This window comes from Gopherus flavomarginatus, chromosome 1, assembly GCF_025201925.1.
Source record: "Gopherus flavomarginatus isolate rGopFla2 chromosome 1, rGopFla2.mat.asm, whole genome shotgun sequence".
NCBI classification, from domain to species: domain Eukaryota; kingdom Metazoa; phylum Chordata; order Testudines; family Testudinidae; genus Gopherus; species Gopherus flavomarginatus.
This window is the reverse complement of record NC_066617.1, coordinates 5,870,178-5,887,903: the sequence shown is the minus strand read 5'-3', so window position 1 is coordinate 5,887,903 and position 17,726 is coordinate 5,870,178. Positions and strand designations below refer to the sequence as shown.

The following is a 17,726-nucleotide window of genomic DNA, read 5'->3' as shown; positions in this document are numbered from 1 at the left end:
CCTGGGGGGCTGGGCCTGAGGCCCCGTCACACCAAAGAGCTGGTGAATCCCAGCCGGGGAGGGGGGCAGGATGGAGGCGGGACAGGAGAGGGTGCGGGTTGTTGGTTCCTGACATCTGCCCCCTCCCCAGGCTGCAGCGTGGAGGGGGCCACGGTGGCAGCAGGCGAGCGGTTCCCCAGCCCGCAGGACCCCTGCCAGCTGTGTGTCTGCACCGCCGGAGACGTCAGCTGCTCTGCCCGTGACTGCCCCGGTGCCCTGTGCGCCCGCCCCCTGCCCGGCTCCTGCTGCCAGAACAACTGCAACGGTGAGAGGGTCCCGCACCCCGACCCCCTGCCACAGGCCAGTCCCCCCTACACCCCAGCCCCCTGCCCACGGGGGCCACGGATCAGTCCCCCCCCAACTCCCTGACCGCGACTGCCCCGGTGCCCTGTGTACCCGCCCTCTGCCCGGATCCTGCTGCCAGAACAATTGCAACGGTGAGAGGGTCCAGCACGCCGACCCCCTGCCCGCTGGGGCCACGGGCCAGGGCCCCTCACTCCGATCCTCTGCCAGCGACTGCCACGGTGCCCTGCCCAGCTCCTGCTGCCAGAACTGCAATGGTGAGAGGGTCCCGAACCCCAGCCCCCTGCCCATAGGGGCCACGGGCCAGTCCCCCCAGCACATCCCAATCTTCTGCCGCGGGGGCCATGGGCCAGTCCACTCACACACAACCCGACCCCCTGCCTGCGACTGCCCCGGTGCCCTGTGCGCCCGCCCCCTGCCCAGCTCCTGCTGCCAGAACAACTGCAATGGTGAGAGGGTCCTGTACCCTGACCCCTGCCTACGGGGGCCATGGGCCAGTCCCTCCAGCACACCCCAATCTTCTGCCCGCGGGGGTCACGGGCCAGTCTCCCCAGCACACCCTGATCCTCTGCCCACGGGGGCCACAGGCCAGTCCCCCCAGCACACCCCGATCCTCTGCCTGCAGGGACCACAGGCCAGGGCCCCCCACCCCAATCCTCTGCCCGCAGGGGCCATGGGCCAGTACCCAACCTGATCCCCTGCCCGTGAGGGCCACGGGCCAGTCCCCTCCCCCACCCCAATCCTCTGCCCGTGGGGTCCACGGGCCAGTCCCCCCCCCCCCCCCCACCTGATCCTCTGCCCGCAGCAGCCATGGGCCAGGGCCCCCACCCCAGTCCTCTGCCCGCGGAGGCCTCGGGCCAATCCCCACCCCAATCCCTTGCCCACGGGGGCCAAGGGCCAGTGCCCCACACATAGCCCGATCCTCTGGTCACGGTGGCCATGGGCCAGTCCCCCACCACCCTGATCCTCTGCCTGCAGGGGCCATGGGCCACTCTGCCCTGCACACCCTGACCCTCTGCCCATGGGGGCCATGGGCCAGTCCCCCCTACACACCCTGATCCTCTGCCCACGGGGCCACAGGCCAGTCCCCACCCCATCCCCTGGCTGTGGAGCCCACGGGCCAGTCTCTCCCCACACCGTGACCCCATGCCCACGGGGACCACGGGCCAGTCCCCTCCGATCCCCTGCATGTGTGGGCCACTGGGCCATTCCCTCCTCACCCCGAGCATGGAGGACCCCACCAGGCCAGTTTCTCCAGCCCCAGTGGACACGGCTCTGCCTGGGCTAGGGGCAGATCGGGCATCGCTGCACTGGACACAGACCCACTGGATGGAGTCTGGGCTGGCACCTTAGGGCCCTCGCCCTCTGCCCCATCCTCCCAGCATGCATTGCAGAGGCAGGGTGCCCCCCGTTAACCTCCAGTGTCTCCGCTCGCTCTGCCCTAGGCTGCAGCTACGGGGGGAAGGAGTACCCCAACGGCGCTGAGTTCCCGCACCCCACGGACCGCTGCAAGCAATGCCATTGCCTCGTAAGTGCCCGGGGGTGAGTGGGGGGCCTGGCCCAAGGATGGCTCAGCGTGACCCATCGGACACCTGGGGCCCAGCCTGGGCTCTGCTTTTGCCTTACTGGGGGAGGCTGGCCTGGTCGCTTCATGGGGACCAATCGGGTAGCCAGCACCCTGGCCAGCCCCGCTCCCCGCGTTACAGGTGGGGAAACTGAGGCACAGAGCAGGTGAGCATGGCAGAGCTGAGAATAGAACCCAGGCGTCCTGGTCCCCAGTCCAGTGGCTGATCCACGGCCCCCAAGGGAGGGGCCCATTTAACCCCTCCCTGCCACACTGGGGGCCGGGGCGTCACAGCGGACGGTGGTTTTCACGCTGTGCTGAGCAGGTAGGGGGTGTGGGGTGGGGTTGAGGGCTGGGTTGGTGGGCGGAGGCCCGGTGCTAGGGGCACAGTTGGGGGCTGGGGGCACGGGATGGGTGGGATGCTGTGCTGGGGCATAGTGTGGGGGGTGGGATGGGGACTGGGAGGCAGGACTCCTGGGTTCTCTCCCCGGCGGTGCCTGGCTGGCTCTGACCTGCATCTCTCCCCTGCAGAACGGCAATGTTCAGTGTCTGTCACGGCGCTGCCCCCCCCTGCTCTGCACGGAGCCCATCCTGGTGCCCGATGGGTGCTGCCCTCAGTGCCCAGGTAGGCAGGAGCCCGATCGCTGTTGTTTCCTCCTCTGCGGGGGAGTGGTCTGGGGGACGTCATGGCCCTTCGCAGCAGCCCCCCATCTGTCTGAGGGAGGGGGGCCTGGGAGGTTCTGAGGGGCTGTTCACTGGCAGAGCCAAGCTGAGCCTGGCCCATCTGAGCTTCTGGGAGGTCCCCCCGAGCACTGACCCCACTGGCTAAACTCTCTTCTGCCTTGAAACCCGCCCCCGCCATGGCCAAGGTCAGAGAGAGCCCATCCCTGTGGCCTCCTGCCTGCCCAGCTCTAAGCTCTCCTGGTGCCCCTCCTGACCCACAGCCCCCTGTGTCACGGAGTGTGGGGGGGTCCGGCCCTGCACCCCTCTTCCTGGGACCCACAGTAACTCTCAGCCAGCCAGTAAAACAGAAGGTTTATTGGACAACAGGAACACAGGTTACAGCAGGGCTTGCAGGCACAGTCAGGACCCCTCCATCGAGTCCTTCTGGGCTTTCAGGGTGCTTGGATCCTAGCTAGGATACCCTGAATTCTGCCCACACAGCCCCAAGCCCAAACTCAAACTGCCCCCCTCCTGCCACTCCCTTCCTTTGTCCCCCTTCCCGGGTAAAGGTGTTGACCTTTCCCCTCCCTTACCTAGCTCAGGTTACAGGCCCTGGCATCGTCCATCCCCTAAAGTCCTCCCCTGCTCTCCCACTCCCCACACAGACAGTCCCTACTGCATCACATCTCTCCCCCCTTCGAGACTGAACTGAGCGGGGTCACTCTGCCCAGTGACCTGGGGAAGTTCAGGGCCCCCACTCCGGGACAACGCATCCGCTGTCAGGTTGGCACTTCCCTTCACATGGACCACGTCCATGTCATAGTCCTGCAGGAGCAGGCTCCACCTCAGGAGCTTGGCGTTGGCTCCTTTCATCTGGTGCAGCCAGGTCAGGGGAGAGTGGTCGGCGTACACGGTGAAGTGTCGCCCAAAGAGATATGGCTCTAGCTTCTTAAGGGCCCACACCATGGCCAGGCATTCCTTCTCGATGGCCGCGTAGCTTTGTTCCTGGGGTAGCAGCTTCTTACTCAGGTTCCCGATGGGGTGTCTCTCCCCCTTTTCATCCTCCTGCATTAACACTGCCCCCAGTCCCGTGTCTGAGGCATCAGTGAACACCATAAAGGGCTTGTCAAAATCTGGGATTGCCAGAACTGGGCCACTAACCAGAGCCTCCTTCAGCGCCCGGAAAGCCTCCCGGCACTGCTCAGTCCAGATCACCTTGTCTGGCTTCCCCTTTTTGCACAGTTCAGTGATGGGGCCGGCTATGGCACTAAAGTGGGGCACGAACCTTCGATAGTACCCTGCCATCTCAATAAAGGCCTGGACCTGCTTTTTGGTTTGGGGAGCAGGCCAGTCTCTCATCACCTCCACCTTGGCTGGTTCCGGCTTCAGGCAGCCGCTCCCGATGGCCCAGGTAAGATACTTCAGCCATCCCCACCTTGCACTTCTCAGCCTTCACTGTTAACCCAACCTTTCGGAGTCGGTCCAGGACTTGTTTAACCTGGGACATGTGGTCCTCCCAGGTCCGTCTGAAGACACAGATGTCGTCAATATACGCCACGGCAAAACTCTCCATCCCCCTCAGTAGCTGATCCACCAGGCACTGGATGGTGGCCGGCGCTCCCTTGAGGCCGAAGGGCAGGGTCAGAAACTCATAGAGCCCCAGAGGGGTGATAAAGGCCGATTTCAGCCTGGCATCTGCGTCCAGCGGCACTTGCCAGTAGCCTTTGGTAAGATCCATAGTGGTGAGGTACCGAGCACCTCCTAGCTTGTCTAGGAGCTCGTTCGGCCTGGGCACGGGGTAGGCATCTGATACGGTGATGGCACTGAGCTTTCGATAGTCCACACAGAACCGGATTGACCCATCCTTCTTGGGGACCAGCACCACAGTTGAGGCCCAAGGGCTGGAAGACGGCTGGATCACCCCCAAAGCCAGCATGTCCCTGACCTCTCTTTCTAGGTCCTGGCCGGTTTTCCCAGTGACCCGAAAAGGGGAGCATCTTGGAGGGGGATGTGACCCGGTCTCCACCCGGTGGACAGTCAAATTAGTGCGTCCAGGCTGGTTGGAAAACAGCTGTCGGTATAGATGCAGCACCCCCCTGATCTCAGTGTGCTGGCCCGGGGTCAGTTGATCAGAGAGGGGAATCGCCTCCAGGGGGGAACCAGCTTTTGTCCCAGGGAATAGAGCTACTAAGGGGTCATCTCCCTGCCCCTCCCAATGTCCACACACAGCCAACACCACATTCCCCCTGTCATAGTATGGTTTCATCATGTTCACATGGTACACCCGACGGTGATGTGCCCGGTTTGACAGCTCCACCACATAGTTTACCTCATTCAGTTGCTTGATAACCTTGAAGGGCCCTTCCCAGGCTACCTGGAGTTTGTTTCTCCTCACGGGGATGAGAACCATCACCTGATCCCCGGTGGCGAAGGCACGGGCCCGTGCCGTGCGGTCATACCAGACCTTCTGCCTCCTGTGGGCTCGGGCCAGATTCTCCCTGGCCAGGCCCATGAGCTCGGCCAATCTTTCCCGGAAGGTCAGGGCATACTCCACCACTGACTCTCCCTCGGGAGCGGCCTTCCCCTCCCATTCGTCCCTCATCAAGCATAGGGGCCCCCTTACCCACCTTCCATACAGCAGTTCGAAAGGTGAAAACCCGGTAGATTCCTGGGGTACCTCCCTGTACACGAACAGCAGGTGAGGTAAGTACTTGTCCCAATCCTGCGGGTGCTGGTTCATAAATGTTTTTAGCATCATCGTCAGCGTCCCGTTGAACCTTTCCACCAGCCCGTTGGACTGTGGGTGATACGCTGAGGCCCATTTGTGCTGGACCCCACATTTCTGCCATAAGGACCGTAGCAGGGCCGACATCAAGTTGGACCCCTGGTCCGTTAAGACCTCCTTGGGGAACCCCACCCGTCTGAAAATTGTCAGCAGTGCATCTGCCACTGTGTCTTCTTCAATAGAGGACAAGGTCACTGCCTCGGGGTAGCGAGTGGCAAAATCCACCACCACCAGGATGTATTTCTTCCCTGACCGGGTCGTCTTGTTGAGGGGTCCCACTATGTCCCTGGCCACCTTCTGGAAAGGTTCTTCTATGATGGGTAAAGGCCTCAAAGCCGCTTTCCCCTTGTCCCTGGCCTTCCCCACCCTCTGGCAGGGGTCACAGGATTGGCAGTACTGTCGGATATGGGTAAAGACCCCAGGCCAGTAAAAGTTCTGTAGCAGCCTCTGCCTGGTGCGCCGGATTCCCTGGTGCCCTGCGAGAGGGATGTCATGGGCCAGGTACAACAGCTTGTGACGAAACTTCTGGGGAACCACCAGCTGCCTCCTGATCCCCCATGACTCTACTTCCCCTGGGGGAGCCCATTCTCGGTACAGGAACCCCTTCTCCCACAGGAACCTCTCCTTGCAACCTCTCCTCATGGTGTGTACCGCACTAAGGTCAGCCCGGTCCCTGTGCTTCCGCAAGGAGGGATTTTTCTGCAACTTAGCCTGGAACTCAGCAGCTGGGACAGGGATGGGGACCGGCTCTCTCTTGCTGGCTGGGTCTGAGGCTGCAGCCTCTCTGAACCGTGCCCCTGGGCGTTTCCCGCTCCCTGGGTTAGGGTCCTGCACCTCGGGTCGAGTACCTTCCCCGTTGTCTGGGTGCAGTGCCCTTTGCCGACTCTGACTACGAGTCATGACCAGGGCACTCTGGGTGTTACTAGGCCAGTCCTCGAGGTCCCCTCCCATTAACATGTCCATGGGCAAATATTGGTGTACCCCCACATCCTTGGGGCCCTCCTTGGCCCCCCATTTCAGGTGTACCCTTGCCACGGGCACCTTGAATGGGGTCCCGCCCACGCCCATCAGGGTCAGGTAGGTGTCGGGCACCATCCGATCTGAGGCCACCACCTCGGGCCGGGCCAGCGTCACCTCTGCGCCCGTGTCCCAGTACCCAGTGACCTTCCTCCCATCTACCTCCAGGGAAACAATGCACTCTTTCCGGAGGGGCAGCCCCGCACCCACCCAGTAAACCAAAAACCCGGAGCCTGGAGAATCCACAGGTGGTATGTTGCCAGCCCCCCTTTCCTGGGAATGTAGCCCCTCCTCTGATTGGACTTTTACCCAGTCCACCCTCTGCGGCTTGGGTCTGCTTGGTCTGTCCCTGAGCTTGGGGCACTGGGCCCGTATGTGACCTCGTTGGCCACAGCGATAGCAGCCCATATCTCGTGGGTCCCCTTGAGTGGGTCGGAGGGACCTGACGCTGGATGTTCCCCTTTTGGGGGGGTTCTCCATAGGCCCCCTTTGGGAGGTCCCATGATGACTCTCTCTCTGCGTTGAGGCAGGCCTGCTCCTTCGAGACTCCTCCTTGCCATCCCCTGCCCGACTGTCCACAAATTGGTCGGCCAGCTGGCCTGCGTGCTGTGGGTTCTCTGGCTTCTGGTCCATCAACCACAGCCTCAAGTCGGACGGGCACTGCTCGTACAGGTGCTCCAGTTTGAATAGGTCAAGCAGGTCCTCTTTAGTTTGGGCCCCAGCTGTCCACTTGCGGGCATACCCCTGCGCCCGGTTGACCAGTTGTAGGTATGTGACCTCACGGGTTTTACGCTGGCTCTGGAACTTTTTCCGGTACATCTCAGGAGTCAGCCCAAACTCGTGGAGCAGGGCCTGTTTGAACAGTTCGTAGTCCCCTGCCTCCGCCCCTTTCAGTCGGCTGTACACCTCCACGGCTGTGGAATCCAGTAAGGGGGTGAGAACTGCGATCCTGTCTGCAGGGTCAACCCTGTGCAGCTCGCAGGCATTCTCAAAGGCCGTCAGGAAGGTATCTATGTCCTCCCGCTCCTTACGCCGGGACAGCAAGTGCTTATCAAAGCTCTTTGTAGGCTTGGGTCCCCCCTCACTCACCGCAGCCGGAGCCTCACTGCTCCTCAGCCGGGCCAGGTCCAGCTCATGTTTACGCTGTTTCTCCTTCTCCTCCCACTCACGCTGGCGCTGGTTCTCCTCATGTTTACGCTGTTTCGCCTTCTCCTCCAGCTCTCGCCTCTTTAACTTGAGCTCCTCCCGTCTCAGCTCCCTTTCATATTCCAGCTGCATCCGCTCCACGGATGCCGAGTGTTGCCGGGAGGATCCCCTGCTGGCCGAGGGTGTCACGGTGCCCTCGGTATACACTGGGCTCCTCCCTGCCCTTCCCCTAGGCCTAGGAAGGGGGGGTCTCGGGAAGCCCTCGTCCGCCGGCTGACCACTCCCAGCGGGGACAGACACTGGTGCCTGCGCTGCATCTGCCCGGCTGCTTCCCTCAGAGACAGGGCTCCGTTCATTCATGTGGTCTCCCTGCTCCAGCTGGGCAATCAGCTGGTCCTTGTGAGCCTCCCCGGGCGCAGCCCCCTCTGCTTGCACAGCTCCAGCAGGTCACACTTGTGCCGCTTGGCATACATCTTCCTGCTGGCCACTCACAGGGCAGGGTGCTCGCCGCTCCCCACGGTTTCCAGGGGGACCCCTAGTGCACCAGCCCTTCTTGAGGTCACCACCTCTCTGCCAGGGTCGAGCTGCAGACTCCTCCGCCCCTGGGACCGCTCGCTGCAATCCCCCGGGGGACCCTGTTACTGCAAAGTCCTTCTCACTGGGCACACACGCCCAGGGGTTAACCACCCCTTCGTTTTACTGCTCCCCAGTCACTTACTGCAGGAAGCGCCGTCCACGGGGTGCAGTATCTCCCGCCGCTGCCACCAGTTGTCACGGAGTGTGGGGGAGTCCGGCCCTGCACCCCTCTTCCTGGGACCCACAGTGACTCTTAGCCAGCCAGTAAAACAGAAGGTTTATTGGACAAGAGGAACACAGGTTACAGCAGAGCTTGCAGGCACAGTCAGGACCCCTCCATCGAGTCCTGCTGGGCTTTCAGGGTGCTTGGATCCTAGCTAGGATACCCTGAATTCCGCCCACACAGCCCCAAGCCCAAACTCAAACTGCTTCCCTCCTGCCACTCCCTCCCTTTGTCCCCTTCCCGGGCAAGGGTGTTGACCTTTCCCCTCCCTTACCTAGCTCAGGTTACAGGCCCTGGCATCGTCCATCCCCTAAAGTCCTCCCCTGCTCTCCCACTCCCCACACAGACAGTCCCTACTGCATCACACCCTGCTACCTCAGCCCTGGCCCCCACCCCTGGTGTCCGACCCAGTCTCCCATGTAACGACGCTGCCTCTGGTGGGATGCAACTGAGAGTGTCAATTCAGGACAAATTGCTCAGAGCAGGGCAGTCACAGCCCCCGGCTGGGGTTTCTCTGCACACCCAGGCAAACCAAACCAGCCGGCCAGAAAGGACTTTGGTCTCACCCCAATGGCTAACCACAAGTCACACCAGCAATTCCCTCAGACACTCCAGTTTCCCAGTATCACCACCAGGGCCGCTCGTTATGGGGACGAATGGTTATGGAAACCAACACCCCAGTAAAAGAAAATGGTTCTCTCGATCCCAAAGGACCAAGCCCCACACCCACGTCAATATACAAGTCAGATCTTACCCACAAGTCATGCTGTTGCCAATCCTTTAGAATCTAAAATCTAAAGGTTTATTCATAAAAGGAAAAAGATAGAGATGAGAGCTAGAATTGGTTAAATGGAATCAATTCCATCCAGTAACAGCAAAGTTCTTGGTTCAGGCTTATAGCAGTGATGGAGTAAACTGCAGGTTCAGATCAAGTCTCTGGAGAACATCCCCCGCTGGGATGTGTCAGTCAGTCCTTTGTTCAGAGCTTCAGTTTGTAGCAAATTCCCTCCAGAGGTAAGAAACAGGATTGAAGACAAAATGGAGGCGCTGCAGCGTTTTTTTATGGTCTCTTGTCATGTGGCCTCTCTTTCTTTGTTCCCTAGACATTCATCCAGCACGTGGCAAGAAAAAACCTTAGTTCTGTCCATAGGCAGGGTCCTGCCTGCCTTGCTGAGTGACAAGGCGTATCTGCCTTCTCTCAGTGGGGCAATTGTGTAGCTGATGGTCCTTAATGGGCCACCAAGCAGGCTAGGCAGTGCTGAGGCCAAACTGTCTGCGGTGTCTCCCAGAAGCATGGCACAAGTTTGAAATACAGACAGGATAGAGCCAATATTCCTAACTCTAAATACAAAAATGATACCTGCCCCCAGATAGCACAGTCAGAACCAGCCAACCATAAGCTTGTCTTAGGCACCTTATTTGACCCCCTTCATATGAGATTTGGTGCCACTACAGGACCTTGGTTGCAACAATGATCTATATGGTCACAGGTCATATTAGAATCCTAGAACCTCAGGGCTGGAAGGGCCCTCAGCAGGTATCTAGTCCAACCCCCTGCTCAAAGCAGGACCAATTGTCAGACAGATTTTTACCCCAGATCCCTAAATGGCCCCTCAAGGATTGAACTCACAGCCTTGGGTTTAGCAGGCTGGTACCAGATTTGCCCATTGCTTTGGGGAATGCCCATTAATTTGGGTCACTTTTCTGGGGAAGGGGATTCTGTAATTCCATCAATGTACTGCTTGTGTCACGTGTGTTTTCATATGGAGCTCTACTTCTCCCTTCTGCAAGTCCCCTCCCAACGGAGCGATCCTGCAGGACCTAGGTTCCCCAGGGCTGGGTTTTTCCAGCCCCAGAGCCGAATGAACACACCCACCCACCCATTCATCAACAGAGCAAGTCTGAGCAGACCTGGTCAATCAGCACTGTCAAGCTGATCCCTTGTATGTCCCTGGACTCACTGGGCTGGAGGAAGCAGCACTTTCACGCTGACTCTCCTTATATGCCCCTGGGCTCCATGGACTGGGTCAAGCAGCACTTTCAAGCTGTTACCCTTGTGTCCCAGACTCAGCACATCCCTATCCTCACTCTCACAACACAATTGTACTGGCAGTAAACTGCTTGATGAGCAAACCCCACAGTAGTCTGGGCTCTGCAGGGATCTTTAGCTTAGGTAAAAGAAGCGTTGCTGCAGAGTGAATGGGGGAAGCTAAAAACACAAAAGGGTAAGGTTCAGCTAGAGAGAGAGAAGCGACCAGCTTAACCATGCAAGTTATTTATTGAATACTGGTGATAACTACACAAGGAACCTAGACCAACATAACCTACATTATTAAGGTTAATACCTAGAGTAGAAAGGAAAACAAAGGGGGGAGAGGAGTGTCACCCACTCCATGAGGCTTGAACTGGTCGGGGGTCTGTGATGCAGTAGGGGCTGTCTGTGTGGGGAATGGGAGAGCAGGGGAGGACTTGGGGGGATGGACGATACCGGAGCTGTAACCTGAGCTAGGCAAGGGAGGGGAAAGGTCAACACCTTTGCCCGGGAAGGGGACAAAGGGAGGGAGTGGCAGGAGGGAAGCAGTTTGAGTTTGGGCTTGGGGCTGTGTGGGCGGAATTCAGGGTATCCTAGCTAGGATCCAAGCACCCTGAAAGCCCAGCAGGACTCGATGGAGGGGTCCTGACTGTGCCTGCAAGCTCTGCTGTAACCTGTGTTCCTCTTGTCCAATAAACCTTCTGTTTTATTGGCTGGCTGAGAGTCACTGTGGGTCCCAGGAAGAGGGGTGCAGGGCCGGACTCCCCCACACTCCGTGACAACTGGTGGCAGCGGCGGGAGATACTGCACCCCGTGGACGGCGCTTCCTGCAGTAAGTGACTGGGGAGCAGTAAAACGAAGGGGTGGTTAACCCCTGGGCGTGTGTGCCCAGTGAGAAGGACTTTGCAGTAACAGGGTCCCCCGGGGGATTGCAGCGAGCGGTCCCAGGGGCGGAGGAGTCTGCAGCTCGACCCTGGCAGAGAGGTGGTGACCTCAAGAAGGGCTGGTGCACTAGGGGTCCCCCTGGAAACCGTGGGGAGCGGCGAGCACCCCGACCTGTAAGTGGCCAGCAGGAAGATGTATGTCAACCGGCGCAAGTGCGACCTGCTGGAGCTGTGCAAGCAGAGGGGGCTGCGCTCGGGGAGGCTCACAAGGACCAGCTGATTGCCCAGCTGGAGCAGGGAGACCGCATGAATGAACGGAGCCCTGTCTCTGAGGGAAGCAGCCGGGCAGATGCAGCGCAGGCACCAGTGTCTGTCCCCACTGGGAGTGGTCAGCCGGCGGACAAGGGCTTCCCAAGACCCCCCACCTTCCTAGGCCTAGGGGAAGGGCGGGGAGGAGCCCAGTGAATACCGAGGGCACCGTGACCCCCCTGGCCAGCAGGGGATCCTGGCAGCGAAGCTCGGCATCCGTGGAGCGGATGCGGCTGGAAAATGAAAGGGGCGGAGGCAGGGGACTATGAACTCCGCAAGTTTGGGCTGACTCCTGAGATGTACCAGAAAAAGTTCCAGAGCCAGCGTAAAACCCGTGAGGTCACATACCTACAACTGGTCAACCGGGCGCAGGGGTATGCCCGCAAGTGGACAGCTGGGGCCCAAACTAAAGAGGACCTGCTTGACCTATTCATACTGGAGCACCTGTACGAGCAGTGCCCGTCCGACCTGAGGCTGTGGTTGATGGACCAGAAGCCGGAGAACCCATAGCACGCAGGCCAGCTGGCCGACCAATTTGTGGACAGTCGGGCAGGGGATGGCAGGGAGGAGTCTCGAAGGAGCAGGCCTGCCTCAACGCAGAGAGAGAGTCATCATGGGACCTCCCAAAGGGGGCCAATGGAGACCCCCCCCAAAAGGGGAACATCCAGCGTCAGGTCCCTCCGACCCACTCAAGGGGACCCACGAGACATGGGCTGCTATCACTGTGGCCAACGAGGCCACATACGGGCCCAGTGCCCCAAGCTCAGGGACAGACCAAGCAGACCCAAGCCGCAGAGGGTGGACTGGGTAAAAACGCAATCGGAGGAGGGGCTACATTCCCAGAAAAGGGGGGCTGGCAACATACCACCTGTGAAGGAGGGAGGAGGTCCCCAGGTCAGCTCCTCTGGGGGGCTGGATGCTCCAGGCTCCGGGTTTTTGGTTTACCGTTTGGGCGCGGGGCTGCCCCTCCGGAAAGAGTGCATTGTTTCCCTGGAGATAGATGGGAGGAAGGTCACTGGGTACTGGGACACGGGCGCAGAGGTGACGCTGACCCGGCCCGAGGTGGTGGCCTCAGATCGGATGGTGCCCGACACCTACCTGACCCTGATGGGCATGGGCGGGACCCCATTCAAGGTGCCCGTGGCGAGGGTACACCTGAAGTGGGTGGCCAAGGAGGGCCCCAACGATGTGGGGGTACACCCATATTTGCCCATGGATGTGTTAATGGGAGGGGACCTCGAGGACTGGCCTAGTAACACCCAGAGTGCCCTGGTCGTGACTCGTAGTCAGAGTCGGCAAAGGGCACTGCACCCCGACAACGGGGAAGGTACTCGACCCGAGGTGCAGGACCCTAACCCGGGGGCGGGGAACACCCAGGGGCATGGTTCACAGAGGCTGCGGCTTCAAACCCAGCCAGCAAGAGAGAGGCGGTCCCCATCCCTGTCCCAGCTGCTGAGTTCCAGGCCGAGTTGCAGAAAGATCCCTCCTTGTGGAAGCCCAGGGACCGGGCTGACCTTAGACCATGAGGAGAGGTTGCAAGGAGAGGTTCCTGTGGGAGAATGGGCTCCCCCAGGGGAAGTAGAGTCATGGGGGATCAGGAGGCAGCTGGTGGTTCCCCAGAAGTTTCGTCACAAGCTGTTGTACCTGGCCCATGACATCCCTCTCGCAGGGCACCAGGGAATCCGGCGCATCAGGCAGAGGCTGCTACAGAACTTTTACTGGCCTGGGGTCTTTACCCATGTCCGACAGTACTGCCAATCCTGTGACCCCTGCTAGAGGGTGGGGAAGGCCCGGGAGAAGGGGAAAGCGGCTTTGAGGCCTTTACCCATCATAGAAGAACCTTTCCAGAAGGTGGCCATGGACATAGTGGGACCCCTCAGCAAGACGACCCGGTCAGGGAAGAAATACATCCTGGTGGTGGTGGATTTTGCCACTCGCTACCCTGAGGCGGTGGCCTTGTCGTCTATCGAAGCAGACACAGTGGCAGATGCGCTGCTAACAATTTTCAGCCGAGTGGGGTTTCCCAAGGAGGTCTTAACGGATCAGGGGTCCAACTTCATGTCGGCCCTGCTCCGGTCCTTATGGCAGAAATGTGGGGTCCAGCACAACTGGGCCTCAGCGTATCACCCCCAATCCAACGGGCTGGTGGAAAGGTTCAACGGGACGCTGAAGATGATGCTAAAAACATTTATGAACCAGCACCCCCAGGATTGGGTCAAGTACTTACCTTACTTGCTGTTCGCGTACAGGGAGGTGCCCCAGGAATCTACTGGGTTTTCACCTTTCGAACTGTTGTGTGGAAGGCAGGTAAGAGGGCCCTTAGACCTGATGAGGGATGAATGGAAGGGGAAGGCCACTCCCGATGGAGAGTCGGTGGTGGAGTATGTCCTGACCTTCCGGGAAAGACTGGCCGAGCTCATGGGCCTGGCCAGGGAGAATCTGGCCCGAGCCCAGAGGAGGCAGAAGGTCTGGTATGACCGCACGGCACGGGCCCGTGCCTTCACCACCAGGGATCAGGTGATGGTTCTCATCCCCGTGAGGAGAAACAAACTCCAGGCAGCCTGGGAAGGGCCCTTCAAGGTTATCAAGCAACTGAATGAGGTAAACTGTGTGGTGGAGCTGTCAAACCGGGCACATCACCGTCGGGTGTACCATGTGAACATGATGAAACCATACTATGACAGGGGGAATGTGGTGTTGGCCGTGTGTGGACATTGGGAGGGGCAGGGAGATGACCCTTTAGTGGATCTATTCCCTGGGACAAAAGCTGGTTCCCCCCTGGAGGTGATTCCCCTCTCTGATCAGCTGACCCCGGGCCAGCACGCTGAGATCAGGGGGGTGCTGCATCTGTACCGACAGCTGTTTTCCAGCCAGCCTGGATGCACTAATTTGACTGTCCACCGGGTGGAGACCGGGACACACCCCCTATAAGATGCTCCCCTTTTCGGGTCACTGGTAAAACTGCCCAGGATCTTGAAAGAGAGGTCAGGGACATGCTGGCTTTGGGGGTGATCCAGCCGTCTTCCAGCCCTTGGGCCTCAACTGTGGTGCTGGTCCCCAAGAAGGATGGGTCAATCCGGTTCTGTGTGGACTATCGAAAGCTGAATGCCATTACCGTATCTGATGTCTACCCCATGCCCAGGCCTAACGAGCTGCTAGACAAGCTGGGAGGTGCTCGGTACCTCACCACTATGGATCTTACCAAAGGCTACTGGCAAGTGCCGCTGGACGCAGATGCCAGGCTGAAATCGGCCTTTATCACCCCTCTGGGGCTCTACGAGTTTCTGACCCTGCCCTTCGGCCTCAAGGGAGCGCCGGCCACCTTCCAGCGCCTGGTGGATCAGCTACTGAGGGGGATGGAGAGTTTTGCCGTGGCGTATATTGACGACATCTGCGTCTTCAGCCGGACCTGGGAGGACCACGTGTCCCAGGTTAAACAAGTCCTGGACTGACTCCGAAAGGCTGGGTTAACCGTAAAGGCTGAGAAGTGCAAGGTGGGGATGGCTGAAGTATCTTACCTGGGCCATCGGGTGGGGAGTGGCTGCCTGAAGCCGGAACCAGCCAAGGTGGAGGTGATGAGAGACTGGCCTGCTCCCCAAACCAAAAAGCAGGTCCAGGCCTTTATTGGGATGGCGGGGTACTATCGAAGGTTCGTGCCCCACTTTAGTGCCATAGCCGGCCCCATCACCGAACTGTGCAAAAAGGGGAAGCCAGACAAGGTGATCTGGACTGAGCAGTGCCAGGAGGCTCTCCGGGCGCTGAAGGAGGCTCTGGTTAGTGGCCCAGTTCTGACAAACTCAGATTTTGACAAACCCTTTATGGTGTTCACCGATGCCTCAGACACGAGACTGAGGGCGGTGTTAATGCAGGAGAATGAAAAGGGGGAGAGACACCCCATCAGGTACCTGAGTAAGAAGCTGCTACGCCGGGAGCAAAACTACGCGGCTATCAAGAAGGAATTCCTGGCCATGGTGTGGGCCCTTAAGAAACTGGAGCCATATCTCTTTGGGCGACACTTCACCGTGTACACCGACCACTCTCCCCTGACCTGGCTGCACCAGATGAAAGGAGCCAATGCCAAGCTCCTGAGGTGGAGCCTGCTCCTGCAGGACTATGACATGGACGTGGTCCATGTGAAGGGAAGTGCCAACCTGATAGAGGATGTGTTGTCCCGAAGAGGGGGCCCTGAACTTCCCCAGGTCATTGGGCAGAGTGACCTCGCTCAGTTCAGTCTCGAAGGGGGGCGAGATGTGATGGAGTAGGGGCTGTCTGTGTGGGGAATGGGAGAGCAGGAGAGGACTTTAGGGGATGGACGATGCCAGGGCCTGTAACCTGAGCTAGGTAAGGGAGGGGAAAGGTCAACACCTTTGCCCGGGAAGGGGGACAAAGGAAGGGAGTGGCAGGAGGGAAGCAGTTTGAGTTTGGGCTTGGGGCTGTGTGGGCAGAATTCAGGGTATCCTAGCTAGGATCCAAGCACCCTGAAAGCCCAGAAGGACTCAATGGAGGGGTCCTGACTGTGCCTGCAAGCTCTGCTGTAACCTGTGTTCCTGTTGTCCAATAAACCTTCTGTTTTACTGGCTGGCTAAGAGTCACTGTGGGTCCCAGGAAGAGGGGTGCAGGACTGGACTCCCCACACTCCGTGACAGGGTCCCAGGTGATGGTGGTAACTGAGGGTCCTGAGGGCTGGAGACAGGCAGAGTCCCCAGCATGATCAGCCTGGAGAAAATGGAGTTCCAGTGGAACTGATGCCTAGTTTGGATCTAAGCATCAGAACACTAACTGGAGGGTGAGTAGGGATTTTTGTAGAGAAAGTACAATTGTTCAGGGGAGAACAATAGATTTGTTTATAGGTAAGGCTGAGGGTTTTCTTTAGGCTAGACAAAAGGAGCTGATCACTCTTGGCTATGGGTGATGTTTTCTTCCAGGGAGCTCACAATGCAACTAGGCGGCTTCACTATATGGATATCAATTAAGGATTCATTACTAGAATTGGTCTGATAATTGCTGAGCTGGGTCTGTGCACACATAGGTTCATTAGTATCTGGAGCAGAGATTCCCATGATGCAGTGCTTCCGTGCTTTTTCTGGTCCCAGAATTCAGTGTGGTTCTTGGTTCTCCATTCTGTATGCAAATTGAGATGTCTTCCTGTCCCATCTTTCATGCAGATGAGGCTAGGGGAGTCGTCTCTGCTCTCCATTCTGTATGCTAATGGGGATGTCTTAATCTTGTCACTCTTGTCAGGAGGGGTCTAGGTGTGTCTCCTAACGCCCTTCACTGCTCTCTGCAAAGTTTTTTCCTCTGATGGGTTTTGGTTTAAGCAGAGGCTGTTTAGGGGGAGGGTGTCTTTCATGAGTCAGACTGGATACTGCACCCTGGTTCCCCAAGAACACAGAGGTGTCTGGTATCAAGGCCAATGCACAAATCACTGAGCTTTCCTTATTAATAATGTCACTCCCCCATGCTCCTCACTCCCAGTTCGCAGCCTCCTGCTGTCTCAGCCCTGGGTCATTGATTGGACTGAGACTTGGGAGTTCCCTTCCCTCCTGCACTGGGCTGCACCTGTGGGTGTCGGGAGCTCTATCCCCAGCACCCACCCCCAACCGCCCCTTTCTCCTCCCAGAGCCCCCGTCTGGCTGCCTTTATGCGGGCGTCTCCTACCAGCACACACAGCAATTCTACGACCCCTCGGACTCCTGCCGCCACTGCATCTGTGCCAACGGGACCATCACCTGCCAGCGCCAGCCTTGCGCCCCCGTTCTCTGCACCCACCCCCTGCAGCAGGACTGTTGCCGTTCCTGTGATGGTACCCCCCTGACCCCCGCCCTGCTGGGCCCCCCACGGGCCCCCTGGTCCCGCTGAGCCCCTGCTGAGCTTCCCTGGCCCCCTGGATCCCCTGCTGACACCCCCTGCAGCGGGACTGCTGCCACTCCTGTGACAGTACCCCCTGAGTCCCCTGCTGGGCCTCCTGAGCCCCCCACTGGGCCCCCTGAACTCCCAGCTGGGCTCCCCAAGTCCCCCTGTGGGGGCCCCCAGCCTCGGCCCTCTGCACCCACCCCCTGTGGCAGGACTGCTGCCGCTCCTGTGATGGTACCCCCCCGAGTCTCCTGTTGGGCCCCCCCAAGCTCCCTACAGCCCCATGCTCTGCTCCACCCTGCAGCAGGACAGCTGCCTCCTACAACAGGAAC

At 59.3% G+C, this 17,726-nt stretch overlaps 1 protein-coding gene across 1 annotated transcript in view; it reads left to right on the top strand.

The window, feature by feature from the left end:
- The window catches only part of KCP (kielin cysteine rich BMP regulator), a 53,011-nt gene that overhangs the window by 18,011 nt on the left and 17,274 nt on the right, over window positions 1–17,726 (top strand). Inside the window, exons 19-22 of the mRNA XM_050933570.1 lie at window positions 131–304; window positions 1,788–1,870; window positions 2,438–2,531; window positions 17,162–17,344. Of these exons, the coding sequence (XP_050789527.1) occupies window positions 131–304; window positions 1,788–1,870; window positions 2,438–2,531; window positions 17,162–17,344 (534 nt within the window). The remainder of the gene's footprint in view (window positions 1–130; window positions 305–1,787; window positions 1,871–2,437; window positions 2,532–17,161; window positions 17,345–17,726) is intronic.